General features: G+C 40.0%; 1 protein-coding gene across 1 annotated transcript in view; it reads left to right on the top strand.

Moving 5' to 3' along the window:
- The window catches only part of LOC124605930 (mucin-17-like), a 121,745-nt gene that overhangs the window by 45,321 nt on the left and 57,539 nt on the right, over positions 1-18,885 (top strand). Inside the window, exon 5 of the mRNA XM_047137887.1 lies at positions 450-6,778. Within this exon, the coding sequence (XP_046993843.1) occupies positions 450-6,778 (6,329 nt within the window). The remainder of the gene's footprint in view (positions 1-449; positions 6,779-18,885) is intronic.

Here is an 18,885-nt window from a genome sequence, read left to right as displayed (position 1 = left end):
TGTGCATTATTTATGAAATGTCGCTCATAATATGTGATTGCTTTATGATCCATAAAACTTTAAGTATCACATAATTAAATCAGTTATGCAGAAAGGTGTATATTCCTGTTGTCTTTTTTCTCTTTGTTTGTAATATGTAATAATTTACAATTACTTAAGACGTCTTATTATATTAAGATTGTAGTTTGCTTTGTAATATTTTAACTAAAGAACTTAAGAATGTGACTGGGTTTCAGTACTGCATTATGAACTTGAATATTGTTTATTGTAACCTTTGTTATTTTGCGTAATCATGTTTGTGGCTTGTAACAAATTGCTAAATCATAGCAACCATGAAATTGCTCTTTCCATCCAGTCAGGAAGATTTTGTACTGTTTCACACACTCATAGTGTTTATGTGTGTTGAAGTTATGTAGGAGCACTTTTCATTCATTTTTGTTTTCTTGCAGGCCAGTGGCAGCGCATAAAACACGTGTTAATCATCCTGTTGTGCCTCGGTCTGCATGTCCAAGCAAAGATGTCCCAGGTACGAAGAGCAAAAGTAGTTCTACCAACAGACTGGGAACAGTTAAAGCTACTCGTGACACAAGCAAAAATCACAAAATCAAGAAAAATGTGCATCTTGTGCAAAAGCCAATCAGTGCAAGAAAAGTCAATGTAGGAGGAAATGCTAGACCAACTGAGTCACTTTCTACGGAAAAAAACGGGTTGAACATTATTGTGCATGATAATAAATTTACATTATCAGATGCACGTGAGCAAGCAACTGCACACGAAAATGTTGGAGTAGCACCTGCTGTTGAAACAGAAGCAAATACAACCATGCTGGGACAGGAAAAGAACAAAAGTGAAGCTCATGATGATATTTTTGACAAAGTACGTACTAGCCACATTATAACAACAAAGTTTGATCAATCTGTTAACAGCATCAGTTGTGATAAAAGCCAGCAAGCCTGTCAGAAGATGACAGAAGATCATCCTAAAAGTAAAGCCACTGGTGATGATGTGGATATGGCGGAAGCAGCAGATGTTTTTGCAAAAATGCAGCAGGAGAAATGTCCAAGATCTTCCAACATAAAAAAATTAAATGAGGATTGTGGAGGCATAAATGTTAATGACAGTCATCATAAATCTACAGAAAATATAATTCCAACATTTGAAATTAATGCTACAAATGGACCTCCATTTGAAATGCAAATTGGCAATGGGCAATACGATAGAGAAATGAGTGTGTCTTCCCATAGCAATGTTGACATTTGCTCAGGTACCTCATGTGAACTGAGGAGTACTACAACCAGTGGGGATATGGGAAATGTTGTTGACTGTGAAAAGGTTGATAATGTTGATAAACCAATCCCATTAGATGAAAACAAAATCACAGTGGAAACATCAGAAATAACATCCAATAACGCAGATGGTGGAAACAAAAGAAAAAGGGGTGATGATGATATACCAGAATCTTACCAGCTAACTAGGAAGAAAGGCAAAGAAGTTAATGGAAAGACTGAAGTGAATTTGTTTACAAATTTGTCTGATCAAGAATCTACCTCAAAACAGTCATGCTCTACCTCAGATTCAGTGATAAAATCTAATACTAAAAGTACTGTTGTATCTACATTGCCTAGTCATGTGAGCTATAGTGTAGATTCATTGTGTAAAACAAAACCTTTATTAAAGACCTCAGTGACAAATGCAACATCAGAAAGCACTCAAAATGCTGGATCCTGTTCATCAGCTACCTCAGAACACAGTGTGGAAGATCAGAATGCATCTGTCCCTGAAGAACTTCTTGATGTTATGAACCATATTACCTCAGCTGCTAAAAGTAGTGTAGATAATGACAATTTTAATAATGTTTTGTGTAGCTCCTTATTGCAAGAAAAATATTCCGAGAAGTGTAACTTGGTTCAGAATACTTGGTTAGACCAGAGTGTTCGGCAGATTTTTAATGAACCAGATGGGAGTAGAGAATTACGAAGCACTCGGGAACATACAAATTCTCAGGGAACAAGAACAGTAAAGGAACCAACTATAAATGAGAAGTCTGATTTTACACTGTTAAATAATATGTGTCCCACATCACAGGATGAGCAGAAAGTTGACAAAACTGCAAAAGAAATAAGTGATGGTTCACAATTAACAGTTTATGAATCAAAGGCACAAGGAACTCCACAGGAAGGAGGATTGAGTTTGAACACTGAGGCTACACCAGAAAATGAAAAAAATGCAACTGATCAGAATAGTTGTGAGTCAGAAATGAAAACAAGAAGTGACTATCAGAAGGTGTCACAAGAAAAGGGTTTTCCAGCACCAATTTCGGATACAGATCTCAACTGCTTTAGTGGTATCACTTCCAAAACAGTATTAAATGAAGGTGTTCCTGAAAATTTAACAAAACTTGCAGATAATGCCAGAAGCCCCACTGAGTCACTAGCAAAAAGTACTAATGGCCAGGACAATACACTTGTAACTGAGAATTGTCAGAGTAAGACACCACCTCCAGCAGAAAAAGTTACATTGATATCGGAAGAGTTACCGAAGGTGTCATTGGATAGTGCTACTAATTCAACTAGTGGTAATTCCTTCTCTGATGCAACCATCCTGTTTGCGTCTCAGCTTCATTCTGAGGAAACATTAAGTAAGGAACAACCTTCAGCTAGCAGTAAACAGGCTATTAGTTACAGCAGTAGTGCTGAAATCCCCCCTGTATCTCCACATGGTATTACCTCAAAAAGAACTTCACCATCAGCCATAGAAAATATAAACAGCTCCAAAAGTAGTGGTACACCCTTACTTGCAGGAACAGCACTCTACAAGCAGCTTAAGGACATTTGTACTGTTGTATCATCAGTTACAGACTGTGTGTCAGCATCATCTGAAAGTGTTTCAGTTACAGGTCGTAAAAGCACAAAGCCAGTGGAAGAATCAGTGTCTTATAATATACAGCAAGTTTCTGAGGCTAATTCCAGTGTTTGTACAATCCAATCTGAAAATTCCATGGGTGATAATAATTATAACTCACCCTGTGACTTCAAGACTGTTATAGGGGTATCCAAGTGCCTGAATGTAGAACAAAAGTTAACAAAGTCTACTCATTTAACCCAGGAAGTGAATAATACTAGCCATTCTCTACAATACACTGTCACTGGTAAAATGATGCCTGATTTGTCCCATGATGTGGAACAAAAACTGGAAAAGACTATTGATATGTGTGCAAGTAAAAGAAGTGAAGAATTAGTTTCTGAGCAACAGGCAAAGTCAAACCAGGCACAAAGGCAGGCTGAAAAAAATGAAAGCACTGATGATGTAAAGACCACAAGTTCACAAGTAAATGAAAAGGAAAATGATGGAGTTTTAGAAACTGCTAAGGGAGACTGTCATAATCTCTTTGGAAGCTGTCACTGTAGTGGCTCTGAATTTGCAGGTGATCTGTTTGCATCTTTGAATGTTCCTACTGGTCATTGCTCTGAATCAATTTCACCAACAGCTCAGTTTTTATTGTCATTTCCTCTTGTGTCAGGGGGATCAAGAGCAGTCGATAATGTCCCAGATGACAGTGGTGTTGGACAGGGTGCACCATCATTACTGCAGATTGGGGTGTCTGAGCAAAGCAGGAGTGTTGGAACTCAAGTTTGTTCATCTGATACAAATTCCGGTCCAAACAGTAAAATACTTGTTAATTCTGAGCAAAGCATGTCTAGCAATAATAATAATAATAATAATAATAACAACAATAACAACAACAATATCTTTATGACATCAAATAGCAGCAGTTATTCAAAAATAACAAGTGGTTCTCTTCCAACTATTGGAAATGATCAGCACCATTTGCCTTTGTTTAAGACACCCACTAATAACCGTTTCTCTTTTACATATGAATCGTGTGGACCTGTAAATAAGAGAGCTGTTGAAACGAGTCCCATCAAAATGCCATATGGCACATCTGACAGTTTTCATACAAATTTCACCCTTCCTGAGCCTTGTTTAGCATCTTTGCCATTTGATAAAACGTTCGATCACAACAAAAGTTTCCAGTACACAAATCTCTCAAAACATCCCATTACAAGCAGAGAGACGTGCCATTTGCCTGTCAGTATTCCATCAGGTATTTGTTCATCACAGCAGTCAAATAATATTACTGTAAATTTGATGCAGTCAGATACTCTGGGCTCAGGAATTCATAAGGTGAACAATTGTGGCAGTGACTTATTCAAAACACCACTGCCTGCACTTTCTGTTCAAAGCATTTCTCAAAATTTGCAGAGTACCAGCAGTGTTAGTCAGGTTTCTGTGACCACCAGTGCAGGAAGATTCAGTGGCAATAATCAGTCAGTAGCAAGTATGCAGAATTTACCAGTGAACAGCTTCAGCTGTACAGATTTCACTGCATTGCCAGTTCCTCAGATATCGTCATTTGCAGAAGACGTAAAATCTACAACCATGTCATCCTTCTCGATGGCCAACAGCTCCTCAAACTTTGGAATTCTATCATGGAGTACAATCCCACCAGTGGCTGCTGCATCAAATATTTCCCACAATGAGAATTTTACAAGTTTGCGAAACTCCTCAGATGTATTTTTGCCAAATATCTCTCCTCCTACAACAAAGATTGGCATTGACATCAACAGTGCCAAGAATTGTGGGCGAAGTTCATCTGTATGCAAAACAGGGCAGCAACAACTAAAGGACTGTGCATCTGAAGTATTGAGACATTCTCAAGGGATTGGTCCAGGTTATTCATTTCCTATTACAAATGAAACAGGCCAAGAAACAGTGTCATCTCGAGGTGTAATTAATTCTTTAATGCCTTCATCTGTTCAGAACAACACTTTGCAACAGAGCTCATACAAGATGTCGTTGCCAAACAATCAGAGTGAGTTGGGCAGTGATACATCGAAAGGTGATTATGGTAATTACAGAGCAGCAGTGTCAGTTGGCTCTGAATCGTATAAAAAATTTCCTCTACCTCAAAGTAATAATTACAAGTTAATGACGTCACATGCAGAGGTAGTATCACGCACCAGTGAAAGTCAAAATTACAAACAAACATCAAGCCCTGTGCCTCAGAACAGTTACAGTGTAGCATCATCATCTGTGTGTGGTGAAGCATTTAGTCGAACACCATTATTGCATGATAAATTCAAGCCTCAGTCGTCATCGCAGTTTGATTTGTATCACTCGGCACCTGGAATTGTACGAAGTGATGTCTACAGGACGAGCCAGGAGAGTCATGCGGCTGATATTCCACCTTTGGATCAGTGTGGCCATTTTAAGCCAGACTTTCATGCAAATCAAAAGGAACAATTCAAACAAAATATAGTCACAGAAAAACCTAGCAATGGCAAACATTTAATTACATCAGATGGAGTCAATAGCTATAATGCAAATGTGGCTTCGTCATTCAAGCAAGATAGTTACAGATTCTTAGCTGCTTCCTCTCATTGTGAGCAGGCTTCTAAGCCTGGACCAGCTTGTCTCAGTCTTGACAATTACAAGTCAGCTCTGAGATCAAACAAGGTTGAGAATTACAGAAAAGTTCAACATTCTTATCAGCCAGAGATCTACAAGAGAGGACCGACATCAGTGGCCTGTGAAACCCACAAGTCTACCCCAAGTTCTGTTCAGTACAACAGCTGCAAACCAGCATCAAGTATGCCTGGAGAAGGCACCCTCTCAACAAACACTCACTCAAGGGCTCCTGTAAATTGGATGACTACACCTGATACACGTTGCAGTACGCAGCAGATATCTTCATTATTCTTCCCACCTGCTACATCCAGTCAAATGCAAACACAGAATAATACGCCTCTTCCATCATCAGCACTTTTCCCATCACAGTGTGGCCATGTGAATGGCCAAACAGCTACAGCAACAACATTATTTACGTCCGTTCCTAGTCAGACGAGTCAGCCTGTTATATTACCACCTGTAACCTCATCCCTATTCCCTCCAGTAACTTGTAATCACAGAGAAACTGCTAGTAGCACACACAGTTTATTCCCTCCTCCTGTCTCCAGTGGCACTTACAATACCAATGGAAATTCTATGACATCAAACATTTTCACTCCAGCTTCGAGTCGTGCTAGCAGTTTCCCTCAGGTCCAATCTTCTCTTTTTCCTGCCACCACTATTACTACAGGCAACCAATCATCTTTGTTGTTTCAATCCACCACAAGCAATCTGTTGGGACAGGATAATGTCAGTATACCACCAATGCTCTTGACAACTTCTGCCAGTCATGTAGGCCAGAGTGGAAGTAGCTTGGCACCTCTTCTTACGTCCGTCGCTGCCCGTGGTTCAAACCAGTCTTCTGTTGGTGTACCATCCATTAATACGATGTCTGTAACTCACCAGAATTCCACTGATCGGCCACTTACCGGCATTCCACCAGCACTTCTCCCGACATCTTCTGATACCTGTGGTAAATCTCTTAGCTTGCAGCCACCATTACCGTCAACAGTAAAACCGGTCTCGGGAGGCACGCATTTAGGTACCTTGCCTCCGAACACTGCTTCACATTTATTTTCACGTGATGCTGGTAACAGCTTTTGCTCTGGAACAATATTTCAATCATTTCCATCATCAGGACCTACTGTCCATGACAGTTCACCATCAGTTTTATTGATGTCTGGTTCCAACGTCATGGGAGATGCAGCTTCATCATCACTCTTCTGTCCGCCCCATGTGACAGCAACCAACAGTGATTTCTCATCAGGCTCAGCACCATTCTTCTCGTCATCACTAATTCCTACTGCGTCATCAGTGGCCAGCATACCAGGTTTGTGGATCAAATTTACTTATTTAATGATAATGATGATGATGGTATAATAATAATAATAATAATAATAATAATAATAATAATAGTCTATCCACCTAACTAGTTTCATTCAGCCTTTGCTTTGTGTTGCTTTTTACTGTGTTTATAGTAAAATGCTTAGAAAGTTCTGTCTGTAATTGCAAATGACATTTTTGATATATGTACAATGAGGTGACAGAAATATGTAATGCCTCCTAATATCATGTTGGACCTCCTTTTGCCTGGCATAATGCAGAAGCCTGAGGAGGCATGGACTCAACAAGCCATTGGAAGTACCTATCAGAAACGTTGAGCCATGCTGCCTCTATAGCCATCCATAATTGCAAAAGTATTGCCCGTGGAGGATTTTGTGCACGAACTGACCTCTTGTGATATGTCCCATAAATGTTAGATGGAATTCGTGCCGAGCAGTCTGGGTGGGCAAATCATTCACTCGAATTGTGCAGAATGTTCTCCAAATCAATCGTGAACAATTTGTTCTGCTGACATGGCATGTTGTCATCCATAAAAAATCCATCGTTGTTTGGGAATGTGAAGCCCACAAATGACTGCAAATAGTCTCCCAAATTGCCAGACACAATCATTTTCAGTCAGCGATCAGTTCAGTTGGACCAGAGGACCCAGTCCATACCATGTAAACAGAGTCCACACCATTACGGAGCCACCACCAACTTGCACAGTGCAATGTTGACAACTTGGGGCCATGACTTCATGGGGTCTGTGTCACCCTCGAACCCTACCATCACTCTTACCATTTGAAATCAGGATTCATCTGACCAAGCCACCATTTTCCAGTCATCTAGAATCTAATTGATATGGTCACAAGCCCAGGAGCGGTGCTGCAGATAATGTCATGCTGTTAGCAAAGTCATTTGTGTCAGTTGTCTGCTGCCATAGATCATTAATGCCAGATTTTGCTCCATTGACCCAACAGATATGTTTGTCGCCTGTCCATAATTGGGTTCTGCATTGATTTCACACATTGTCGTTTGTCTCTTAGCACTGACAACTGTGCAAACACTGCCACTCTTGGTCATTAAGTGAAGGCTGTTGGCCACTACGTTGTCTGTGTTGAGAGGTAATGCCTGAAATTTCTCGACACACTGTCGATCTTAGAATACTGAATTCTCTAACAATTTCTGAAATGGAATGTCCCATGTGCCTAGTTCCAGCTACCATTCCATGTTCAAAGTCTGTTAGTTCCTGTTGTGCAGCTGTAATCGTGTCGGAAACCTTTTAAAATGAATGACCTGAGTATTAATGACAGCTCTCCCAATGCACTGCTCTTTTGTACTTTGTGTACCCAATACGACCACTGTGTGTATATGTACGTATCACTATCCCATGACTTTTGTCACAGTGTATATACATTTAAAAAAAATTATAACTTACTTTAAGTGGTTACTAACTAAAGCTACCCTCAATCTGGAGACTGGATTCAACATGACTGGGCTTCATCACACAGGGTCCTGTTTAAGTTGGGCCCTTGCCTTCCTCTAACTCGTGAATAAACTTAAACAGCCAGTTATATGAGGAGCTACAGACAGTTTAATGTTGGCTCAGCCATGGACAACTTTATTGTATCTTGTTGTGGTATGTTGTAAGAATTTTTCCCTGTTTCATAGTTAGTTACTCCCTAATACGCAGTATCAGGGATCCGACAGTTTGTTGGTAGATTACTGGAGGTATGTGACATTAGATGTCTACACAAAGGTTATGTAATTTGCACAAATAATGAGCCGCTGATTTGTGTATGAGACAATAGTGCCCAATAGCGACACAGATGGGTTCCATAGGGTTTGCATCAGGTGAATTTGGTCATGAACTTGGTCACCAAGACATTAACATGGGTTCACTGTAATGCTCCTCAAACCACTGGAACACAGTTCTGTCTCTGAGACATGGACGATTGTACTGCTAAAAGATAACATCACCATCGGTGAAGACATCATGCGTGAAAGGATGCAGGTGGTTTGCAGCTGTCAGCTTGTCTTCAATTGCTACCACAGGTTCCTGGCGTGCTGCACATTTGAAGCTGCTGTTCTCGTCAGTGACAGCATTTGTGCGCATTTGTGTCGATGACCATTGAGCCAATGCAGTAAAAGTGTGATTCACCCATAGAACTGACATGTTTCCATTGATCAACGGCTGAATCCCAATGGTTCTGTGCCCACTGCAATTGTAAATGACAGTGTCATTGAGTCAGCATGTGAACACATGGGGGTGGTCTGCTGCAGAGCTCCATATTCAACAATGTACGATGAATAGTGTGCTCTGAAAACTTAACATGTGCACCTGCATTTTATGTTTTCATCAAATTCGCTTATCTGAATGGAGTTCCTCATTCGCAGTGTGTATCTTTGCTAGGGTGATTCACAGTCCATGTCTGCTCTACTTACATACTTTTGTTACTGTGTCATGTGCCCACACCACCACCAGGCGGCATCGAATGTCACAGTGGGCAGCGGTCTTAATGTTTTGGCTGATCGGTGTATAAGCTGGGACTCCATCAACTACTCAAAGATATCTTCTGAATATGTGACAATTAGGTGATGGAACAGTAAGACATTGGACTCACATTTAGGGCAGTGGGGGTTCAAATCCCTATCTGGCCATACATATTTAGTTTTTCTGAAGTTTTCCTTATTTTCTCCAAATTGCCCAAGGCAAAAGCCATGCTACTTCCCATAAAAAGGCTTCATTGCCAATTCAAGTTAGTTCTCAATCTCTAAGACCTCGTCATTGGCAGAATGTTAAATTAAAATCTTCCTTCCTGCTTATGCTATTGGGATTCATGTACCTAATGAATTTGATGTGTTCAATACAGAATTATATGTAATCAAGGGCACTTAAGTAGGCGAAACGTAATAAGCCATGAAATTCAATTTCCCTTCAAGGTCTCGAGTGTATTTATGTTGCAGAGAAAGAAATCTAGATCACACAGCATGCCATTTTCCACTTACAAACACAAGGCATGGAATTATTCTGCTGGGTACCAGGCCACATACGAATTTACAGAAATGAGACTACTGATGAAACTGCTGAGAATGCGTGCATGGGTTATACTGTGGCACAGTAACATACTACCCCCACACCCCCCCACCCAACAGTTTCCATTCCCTCTATCCTAACGCCTCCTCCCTAGTCTTGTCCCCCCCCCCCCCCCCCCCACACACATATATATGCTGTCACCTTTCTCTGAGGTAAAGGATTGTGTATCAGTGGGAGCAAGAGCAGCTAGTGTTGAAGAGCAACAAGCTAGAGATCTGGCTGTGGCATAGCTACTGATCCAGAATAACTAATTTTAATATAGCTTTGACAAGGTACTGTACCAAGGTGTTCTTTGTTTGTCCTTTGGCAGTTGGCTCACCTATGTATGCTACATTTTTAACGTATACCCTCTGTTTCAGCAAATAACAAGAAGAACAAAGTACAAGTTTAAAGATTTGAATTTGTTTTCAGGCTGGTTGGCCTATGCATTTCTATCATGGTGACCTGCAGCTTACAGCCATTGTTTGATTATTCTTCCTAGTCTGTCTGTATTTTAAACAATGGAAACTTCGGGTTTGAATATCAACAATATAAGAAAAAGATAGATTGCTATATACTTTAAAGATGACATGTTCAGTTGCAGATTGGTACAATGAAAAGACAACTACACATTAGTTTTCAGCCAAAGCCTTTGTCAGAGAAGGAAACACACACACATTCATTCACACAAGCAAGCACACCTCACATGCATGAGACTGCGATCTTCAACAACTCTTGTTCACGTAGAACAGAAGCATCAGTCTGGAGGGGGAGGGGCAGGGAAAGGGATAGCAGGGTGCAGGTGGGGGGGATAGAAAAGTGCTACCTGGCGGAGCATGCAGGGACTAGATTGCCAACAGGCACAATGTCAAGAGGAAGTGGGGAGAGGACGGGGGAGGGGTGGGGTGGGGGAATGGGGAATGGGGAATGGAAAAGGTTGGGAGTGGGGTGGGAGAAAGATTGGCGGGTCATTGACAGAGGGTGGCACACGAAGAGGGTGGGAGACAAGACTAGGGAGGAGGCGTTGGGAGAGAGGGAATGGAAACTGTTGGGTGGGGGATGTGAGGGAAGTATGTTACCAGAGGTTGAGGCTGGGATAATTTTGGGAGCGGAGAATGTGTTGTAATATACCTGCAATCTGTGCAGTTCAGAGAAGCGAGTGGTGGAGGGAAGGATTCAGATGGCTCAGGTAGTGAAGCAGCCATTGAAATCAAGTACATTATGTTCAGCTGCATGTTGTGCCACAGGGTGGTCAACTTTACCCCTGGCCACAATTTGGTGATGGCCGTTCATCCTGGTGGACAGCAAGTTGGTAGTCATACCAATGTTAAAAGCTCTGCAATGATTATAGCAGAGCTGATATGTGACATGGCTGCTTTCATTGGTGGCCCGGCATCTGATGAGGTGGGATAATCCTGTGACAGTTCTGTAATAGGAAATTATGGGTGGGTGAATTGGGCAGGTCTTGCACCTGGCTCTTCCACAGAGATATGATCTCTGTGGAAAGGGTTGGGGTCACAAGTGGCATAGGGATGAACTAGGATGCTGTGGGGGTTGGGTGGGTGACAGAATGTCACTTTAGGAGGGGTGGGAAGGATCTTGGGTAGGCTGCCCCTCATTTGAGAGTATGATGATAGGTAATTAAAGCTCTGGTGGAGGATGTGATCCAGTTATTCCAGTCCAGGGTGGTATAGGGTGATGAAAGGGGTACTTCTTTGTAGCTGGTTCTTAGGGGTCTGGGAAGATTGGGGATGCGAGAGGAAATAACATGGGATATTGTATGTGGACTAGGTCTCGGGATAGTGTTTGTCTGTGAAGGTCTTGATGAGACCCTCAGGATACTGGGCAAGGGAGTTCTTGTCACTGCAGGTATGCTGTCCCCAGGTGGCCAGGTTGTATGGGAGAGATTTTTTTGGCATGGAAGAGATGACAGCTGTTGAAATGCAGGTACTATTGGTAGTTGGTAGGTTTAATGTGGATAGAGGTGTGGATGGAGTCATCAGAGAGGCAGGGGTCAACATGCAGAATGATAGCACACTTGGTTGAGGAAGACCAGGGGAAGTGGATGGCTGAGAAGACACTGAAGTTGTGAATGAATGAAAGTGGTGTGCCTTGTCCCTGTGTCCAGATCATGAAGACATCATCAATGAATCTGAATCACACCATGATTGGCATTTTGGGAGGCTAGGAAGGTCTCCTCCAGATGCCCACAAACAGTTTGGCATAGGAGGGTGCAATGCGGGTGCTCATGGTTGGGCCGCAGGTTTGTTTGTACACCTTCCCTTCAAAGGAGGAAAAAAGTTAATAAGGTGTGTGGGAATTAGATAATGGGATTGGAGTCTGAAGGACATTGGGAAGCTAGTGTTCAGTAGCAGGAAGACCATGGACATGAGGGATGGTGGTATCTAGGGAGGTGGCATCAACAGTGATGAGTAGGAACCCAGGAGGTAACGTGGTGGGGATAGTGGAGAACTGATGAAGGAAGTTCTTGATATCTTTGACATAGGAGGCTAGATTACTGGCATTTGGTTGGAGGTGTTGGTCAGTGAGGGCCAAAGTTCAGGGTGTCCACCAATCCTTGAAATCTTGAAACCCCTTGGAAAAAGACGGGAATTTTCAAAATTGTGAAAAAACAGGAAAAAACTTTAAAGTTTATTTAAAAACCTTGATTTTTTAAAGTTTTTCCGCTACCGTACCCATACAGATATATTATCATTTTAAACTGTCTGTGATATTTCAAATAGCATTTGAGTTTTCAAAGGGGACTCTGCGTGTTACACACATAATACACATTGGTGATCCAATGTTTACACAATGACTCGTAACTTTTTATATTCATCGAGCTATCCCATGAGGCAGGGATCTAAGGAAGCTGATTGATACTACTGTGCGAAAGGTGGGGAGATAGACGAGAATTCGTTGCTTCAGAGTCTGGGCATAAAGTACAGATCAGCTACTATCTTAGAAATACACGAGAGTAATAACTTTTTTTGTAAAAATGTTTTATAGAGACGTTCATATACATATATAATTTCCAAAATTACATTAAGCCTGCTGTAACACTTACTGTAGCAGCTGTTAGAGTGTTGTAGTTTGCAGTGATTGAAAACAAGATGTCATAGTCACGTAGAATAATGACTTGTACTGATATGAATCGAACAGATCTTTGGGGCTGAATGACTCCTTGATGGCAGCAGACTGACATAATATTATGAATGTAGAAGTTGCAGTTACCCTTTGGTTTTACCATGGGGTAATCTGCAATCTTATGTCAATAAATCTGTAGCTTGTGATTGCTTGCTTGGCCATTTCATGGAGCAGACTGGCAATAACTTCGAGTAGTAATGACATTAAATAAGGGTTGTTGTAACACTAAGTATACAAACAGGAGGAGGCAAATGATGTGTGTGTTAGACATTTGTGATTGCGTCTCATTTTGTGGCGTTTATACAGTTGTTGGTATTAAGTAATTATTCACCCTTTTTTTTCATGTAATCTCGTGTTTGTGTTATCTTCTGTTCGCAACACTGCAAGATGTTATAATAATTTTCCTCGCTTCACCCTGTGTTGACAGTGTCGGAGATATGGATAGGCCAGAAGTAGATTCTTCTTTTCCACTCATGCACCCACACAGATCAAGTTAAAAAAACTTTCCTTCAAATGCATTCATGTATTTAAGTAGTTGAATAAAGGTAGAAAGAAAACCCATTAACGACATAAATAAAGGAAATCTGTGTAGACCGTCAAATAAAAGGACGCATGCCTGGTAACCACAGTTCTAACATTGTATAACCAAAAATAATTGGAAAGAGAACTATCAGGACAATATTGTAGTATGACTTTTAACAAGTCTGCACCAGCAGTTTATTTAAAATAGTGTTTTCGCCTTGGGGATGTTGAGATCTCAAAAATGTTGAACTCGCTCACAAGTGCACTGCAGTATCATAAGTCTTTTGAACTTTTTTTTCCATATGTTGTTCCTGATTCCAAAAACAGTACAACTGCTATTTGTACTTGGTGCAAGAAAGTGCTGGTTGTGCTTCGGAAAGTCATTCCAAGAGCTTGAAGCACCAGAGTTTCAAGGCAGATTTACAGAAGTCGCTGCCACTAGATGCATTCATGCAATGTTCTAACCCTTCAAAAACAAACTTCGACACACTATTTAAAAATAGTGTTTTCGCCTTGGGGATGTTGAGATCTCAAAAATGTTGAACTCACTCACAAGTGCACTGCAGTATCGTAAGTGTTTTGAACTTCTTTTTCCATGGGTTGTTCCAGATTCCAAAAACAGTACAAATGCTATTTGTACTTGGTGCAAGAAAGTGAACAACATTTCCAGCACGGTTGTGCTTTGGTAAGTCATTCCAAGAGCTTACAGCACCACAGTTTCAAGGCAGATTTACAGAAGTCGCTGCCACTAGATGCATTCATGCAATGTTCTAACCCTTCAAAAACAAACTTCGACACAGTCAATTGTACATCACTGTAAGGTATTTTTACAAATAACTTTTACACAACTCACAATTTTTTAAATCATCTACTTTTAGTGCCGGTATGTGTAAGATTGTATGAAATATCACAAATTAATTTGTTATCAGATATAAAATCTGTAAAAATAGAATGTTTAAGAGCAATACCATTTTATAAAACAGATGAGAATTTATCTTTGTTCTTTACTCATTCTTCTGGAGAGGGACAATAGTCTTCAATGGTTTGGTTTAGGGACGAACCAGTAATACCCCACACCCCCAATTCCTTAAATAATTGAAATCCCATGTGTAAAATGGCTTCAAACGTCTGAAAGAAATATACTGGTAGTAAAGAGGTAACAAATTAAAACTTCATGCTTGAAGCTAAAACGGCAAACATTTACTAAGCCATGAACTGTTTCTCTCGTTATTGTATGGAGCTATAAGCGAGAAAAAGTTTAGAAATGGTATTAAATAAGGTATAAAGTTCATTGTAAGTTGCTAAGCGCTCTCATTCTCAAATACTGGATAAATATACTCTGGGTAATTTGCACGCTGTGAGCTGCCCTGTCAACATTTGTGCATAATTTCTCACTGTAATACTTGATTTATTTTGTTAAACATTTAACGTAAGATTATATCTCTTAATGAGTAGATTATAACAGCATTTTAAATTTCTAAATTTGGTCATTAATTATGTGAAATACAGAAAATAAAATTTTTGTTGCCCGTGGAAGCTGTTAGGCAACTTGCAACTGGAACCTGTTTTGACTGTTGGCTGTTTAGTAAGTGTGATGTTATCTGTACAACCCAAAAGCAAGTTTGATTATCACACGGGTTGAGACTGTAGAATCACATTTGCCCTGTTACATACGCAAGATTTTTCTCAATAGTGGATACAAAAAAACCTCAGTTGCTTTCTTAATATATGCAGTGAAAAAAGTTAGAGCTAGACTACAGAAGAAAATGGCGACGGAGAGACACTAACTGCTTGCACAGCGTTTTGTGTGTGTATGAGCGTGTTATTTTTATTTTTTAAACAAAGGAAGGAGGTGGAAGTTTCAACCCAATTTCAAGAAATATTATGAACTATTCATAGTATGAAGTACATTTATTAATTTGCAAATGTGTATTATTTACTAGCTAAAATAGATTGTGTTGTTTTTAATAGGAGGCCCAGTATAAAATAAAAAGCAGTATATTCAAAGGCACAGAATGATCCAGGGAAACAGTCTACAGTGCGGTCATATTTACCATCAGATGACGTTACCGACCTGAAATTTTGTGGCGTTTGCGAACCACCAGGAGTCCTTTGTCTGTTCGGGGCTCAATGGACTGTGTGACATTATTTCCTTTATTATTTCTGGACAGTCAAATTGCAAAGAAAATGAAATTACAAAATTCAAAACTTTGTTACAGCATTGTATATAGACTGACATAATATGTGAGACATAAACTTGCTGACCTAATTGACAAACGTCAAATTATTGTACTTGTATTTGATGAAAGTATGAATACTGTTTCTCGAAATACTTAGATGGATTTTGGGACCGTGTTAAATCATCAATAACAATACATTACTTTGAATTTGTTTTTCTGAAACGTACAGGAGCAAATAATTAGCTTGAAGACGTAAGAAGATCGTTGGGTTTGGGAAACCTAAAAACAAAATTGCAGCAATCAGTGAATGGACCAAACATGGATTTGAATGACTTTAACAAGTAACTAAAAGAATCCTTCGATTGTCTACAACTGAGACAAACAAACAATTTATGTGTATTACATCGTGCTTTAAAAACAGGTGTGTCCAAAATTAATTGGGAAGTTGTGTCATTTTTGAGAGTACTTTACTATTTATTTCATAATTTACCTGCACGGAGGTCATAATACACTGAGATATCAGATCTTCATCTTTTCCTTTGTCATTTTGTGTAATAAGATAGCTCGAAAACACCAATGCAGCTGAAAAAGCTGTGGAAATTCTTGAACATATTCAAATTTATGTTACTGAGATAAAGAGATCAAAAACTATTCCTCAGTCATCAAGTTTCAGAGTTGCTTCTGAAATTGTCAATGACAAATTGCTAATTTCAAAACTGACGTTTAGCAGTTCAACAGCACACTTGTTGGAACTATTTTTACTCCACTTTCAGAGTGATGTCCCAATGGCTCCATTTCTGTAGTATGTAACACATGATCTTATGAACATATGCAGCGAGTTGTGAAAATAGATCTCAAAAAGCAAAAACTCATCTTTAACGATTAAACCAGGAAGTAGTTCATAGAAGATTGACAGTATGTCTTGAAATTTTTATGTCAAACAGAAGAATGTCTGATTCAAAGGCAGACTGTGTCAAACTTGAATTTGTGAAGATCTACAGAGAAAAAAGAATTGAAGAAGAAGTGAAATGTTGCAAGAGAAGTGAAGATCATCTTGATAAATTCTGGATTAATATAATCAAATTATATTCAAAGCATTTCCCAAATTTCCGAGAATTTGTGCAAATTATTTTAATAATCTCACATGGAAATGCGTCTGTTGAGTGAGGTTTTTCTGTAAACTCCGAAATTATAGTTGAAAATCAAACAGAAAAAAGCCTTATTGGTCAAAGTTACATATGTGATGCAGTTTAGGACAAAAATGGAGTGACAATTTCAACATCAACGAAAGTCTTATACTCTGTTTCTGCAATGCACATTCTTTGTGCAAAGACAATATGAAATGTTAGGAGAAGGAAGGAAAAAGAAAAGAAGGGACGATTATTGAACAAATGAAATTGAGCTGAAATCAAAGAATTAGAAACATAAAGAGCCTCATATGTTGCGTGACACCTCAAAGATTTTGTTAGAGATAGAAAATTTGGAGAAATGATTTATTCATTTTTATCACAACAATTTCTGTTGTTTCTTCCCTTTAAACAGCAAGTTACAATGAATATATATTTGTAAAAAAAAATTTGTAATTTTTTGTTTTGTTTTTATCATTTCTTGTAAATCAAAATACAGCTTCTAAATATTTTAAAAATATTTTAATTTGAATCTTTGATTTATACTACTTAAGAAATAACTCATTATTAATTATGCATATTCTAATAATTATGAATGTAAAGTTTTGAAGAAAAGGATGTTTTAGGCTTTTACATGGAAAAAATTTGTTTTGAAAAACCTGGAAAAAAACCTTGAATTTGAAAATGATCCATTACTGGACACCCTGATTTTCTCTCAGGGGCACAATAACCAGCTATTGTGGGGTGTTCAGGATTGTTGGATTTGTGGATTTTGTGGAGCATGTAGAAAGTGGGGGTGCGTGGTGTCATAGGGGTGAGGAGGGAAATGGATTCAGGAGAGAGGTTCTTGGAAGACCCTAAGGCTTTAAGCATGGATTGGAGGTTATGTTGGACTTCTGGGATGGGATGACTCCTCAGGGTTTGTAGGTGGAGGATTCAGATTTTGGCAGAGGCCTTCTGCCAGGTAGTCACTGCAATTCATAACAACAATGGTGGAGCCTTTGTGTGCAGGTAGGATGATTAGGTCAGGATTTGTTTTGATTGTGTGCATGGCTGTCCTTTCTTCTACTGAAAGGTTAGTGTTCAAGGGGGAAGAATGGTGAGGCCAAGTTAGGTGTTAGGAATTTCTGGAAGGTGAACAGTGGATGATTAGGTGGGAGGGGTGAAGGATCGTGGTTGGATGGTGGTATGAAATTATAGAAGCAGGGGTCAATATTGGGATTAGGTTGGATTTAGTTGGACGGATTTGTGACAAAGAAGTGTTTCCATTGCAGGGATCAGGAGAAGGAGAGTAGGTCATCATAAGTCCAACCTGATTAAATTTGGGTGTAGGGCTAAAGGTGAGGCCTTTGGATAGGACTGAAACTTCTGTGGGGCTGAGGGTTTTGGCAGAAAGGTTAACAACAGTGTTACTGGAATGTTTTGGCTCTGGATTTGGTGGGTGTTGGTAGTGGGTTTTGGGGACGTGGCAAGTTCAGAAGGTCAGTGTGCCAGTTTCTAGGTGCTTTGAGGGGTTGCCAAGGAGGAGAACTGTGTGTTAGATAGGGGTTGTATTGTGGTGCCCTGGTGGTAAAGGATGTCAGCAAGTTGGATAACTTATGGAGGTGGTGTTTGGAATGCTCCTCCAGGTGCCCTCCTAAAGTTGTGTTCCATTGCCCACCAAACTTTCACACATCCTAATCCATTCCTATGCCACTCCCAATCCCAACCTCATACCACAGGGATCATATCCCTGGGGAAGACCTAGGTGGAAGACCTGCCCAATCAACCCACCCAGGACTTCCTATTCCAGTCCTGTTGCAGGCTTACCCTACCCCATCAGAGGCCAGGCCACATATGAAAGCATACATGTCATATATCAGCTCTGCTGTAGTTATTGCACAGCTTCTTATATTGGTGTGACTACCAGCCATCTGTCCACGAGTATGACTGTCCACCGCCAAATTGTGGCCAAGAACACTCCGTGGCACAACATGCAGCTAAACGTAACATGCTTGTTTTCAATGACAGTTTCACTGCCTGAGCCATGTGGATCCTCCCCTCGACCATCACCTTTCCTGAA

The sequence above is a fragment of the Schistocerca americana genome, chromosome 3, assembly GCF_021461395.2.
Source record: "Schistocerca americana isolate TAMUIC-IGC-003095 chromosome 3, iqSchAmer2.1, whole genome shotgun sequence".
NCBI lineage: Eukaryota > Metazoa > Arthropoda > Insecta > Orthoptera > Acrididae > Schistocerca > Schistocerca americana.
The sequence above is the reverse complement of the archived record's forward strand: the minus strand, read 5'-3'. Positions and strand labels throughout refer to the sequence as shown.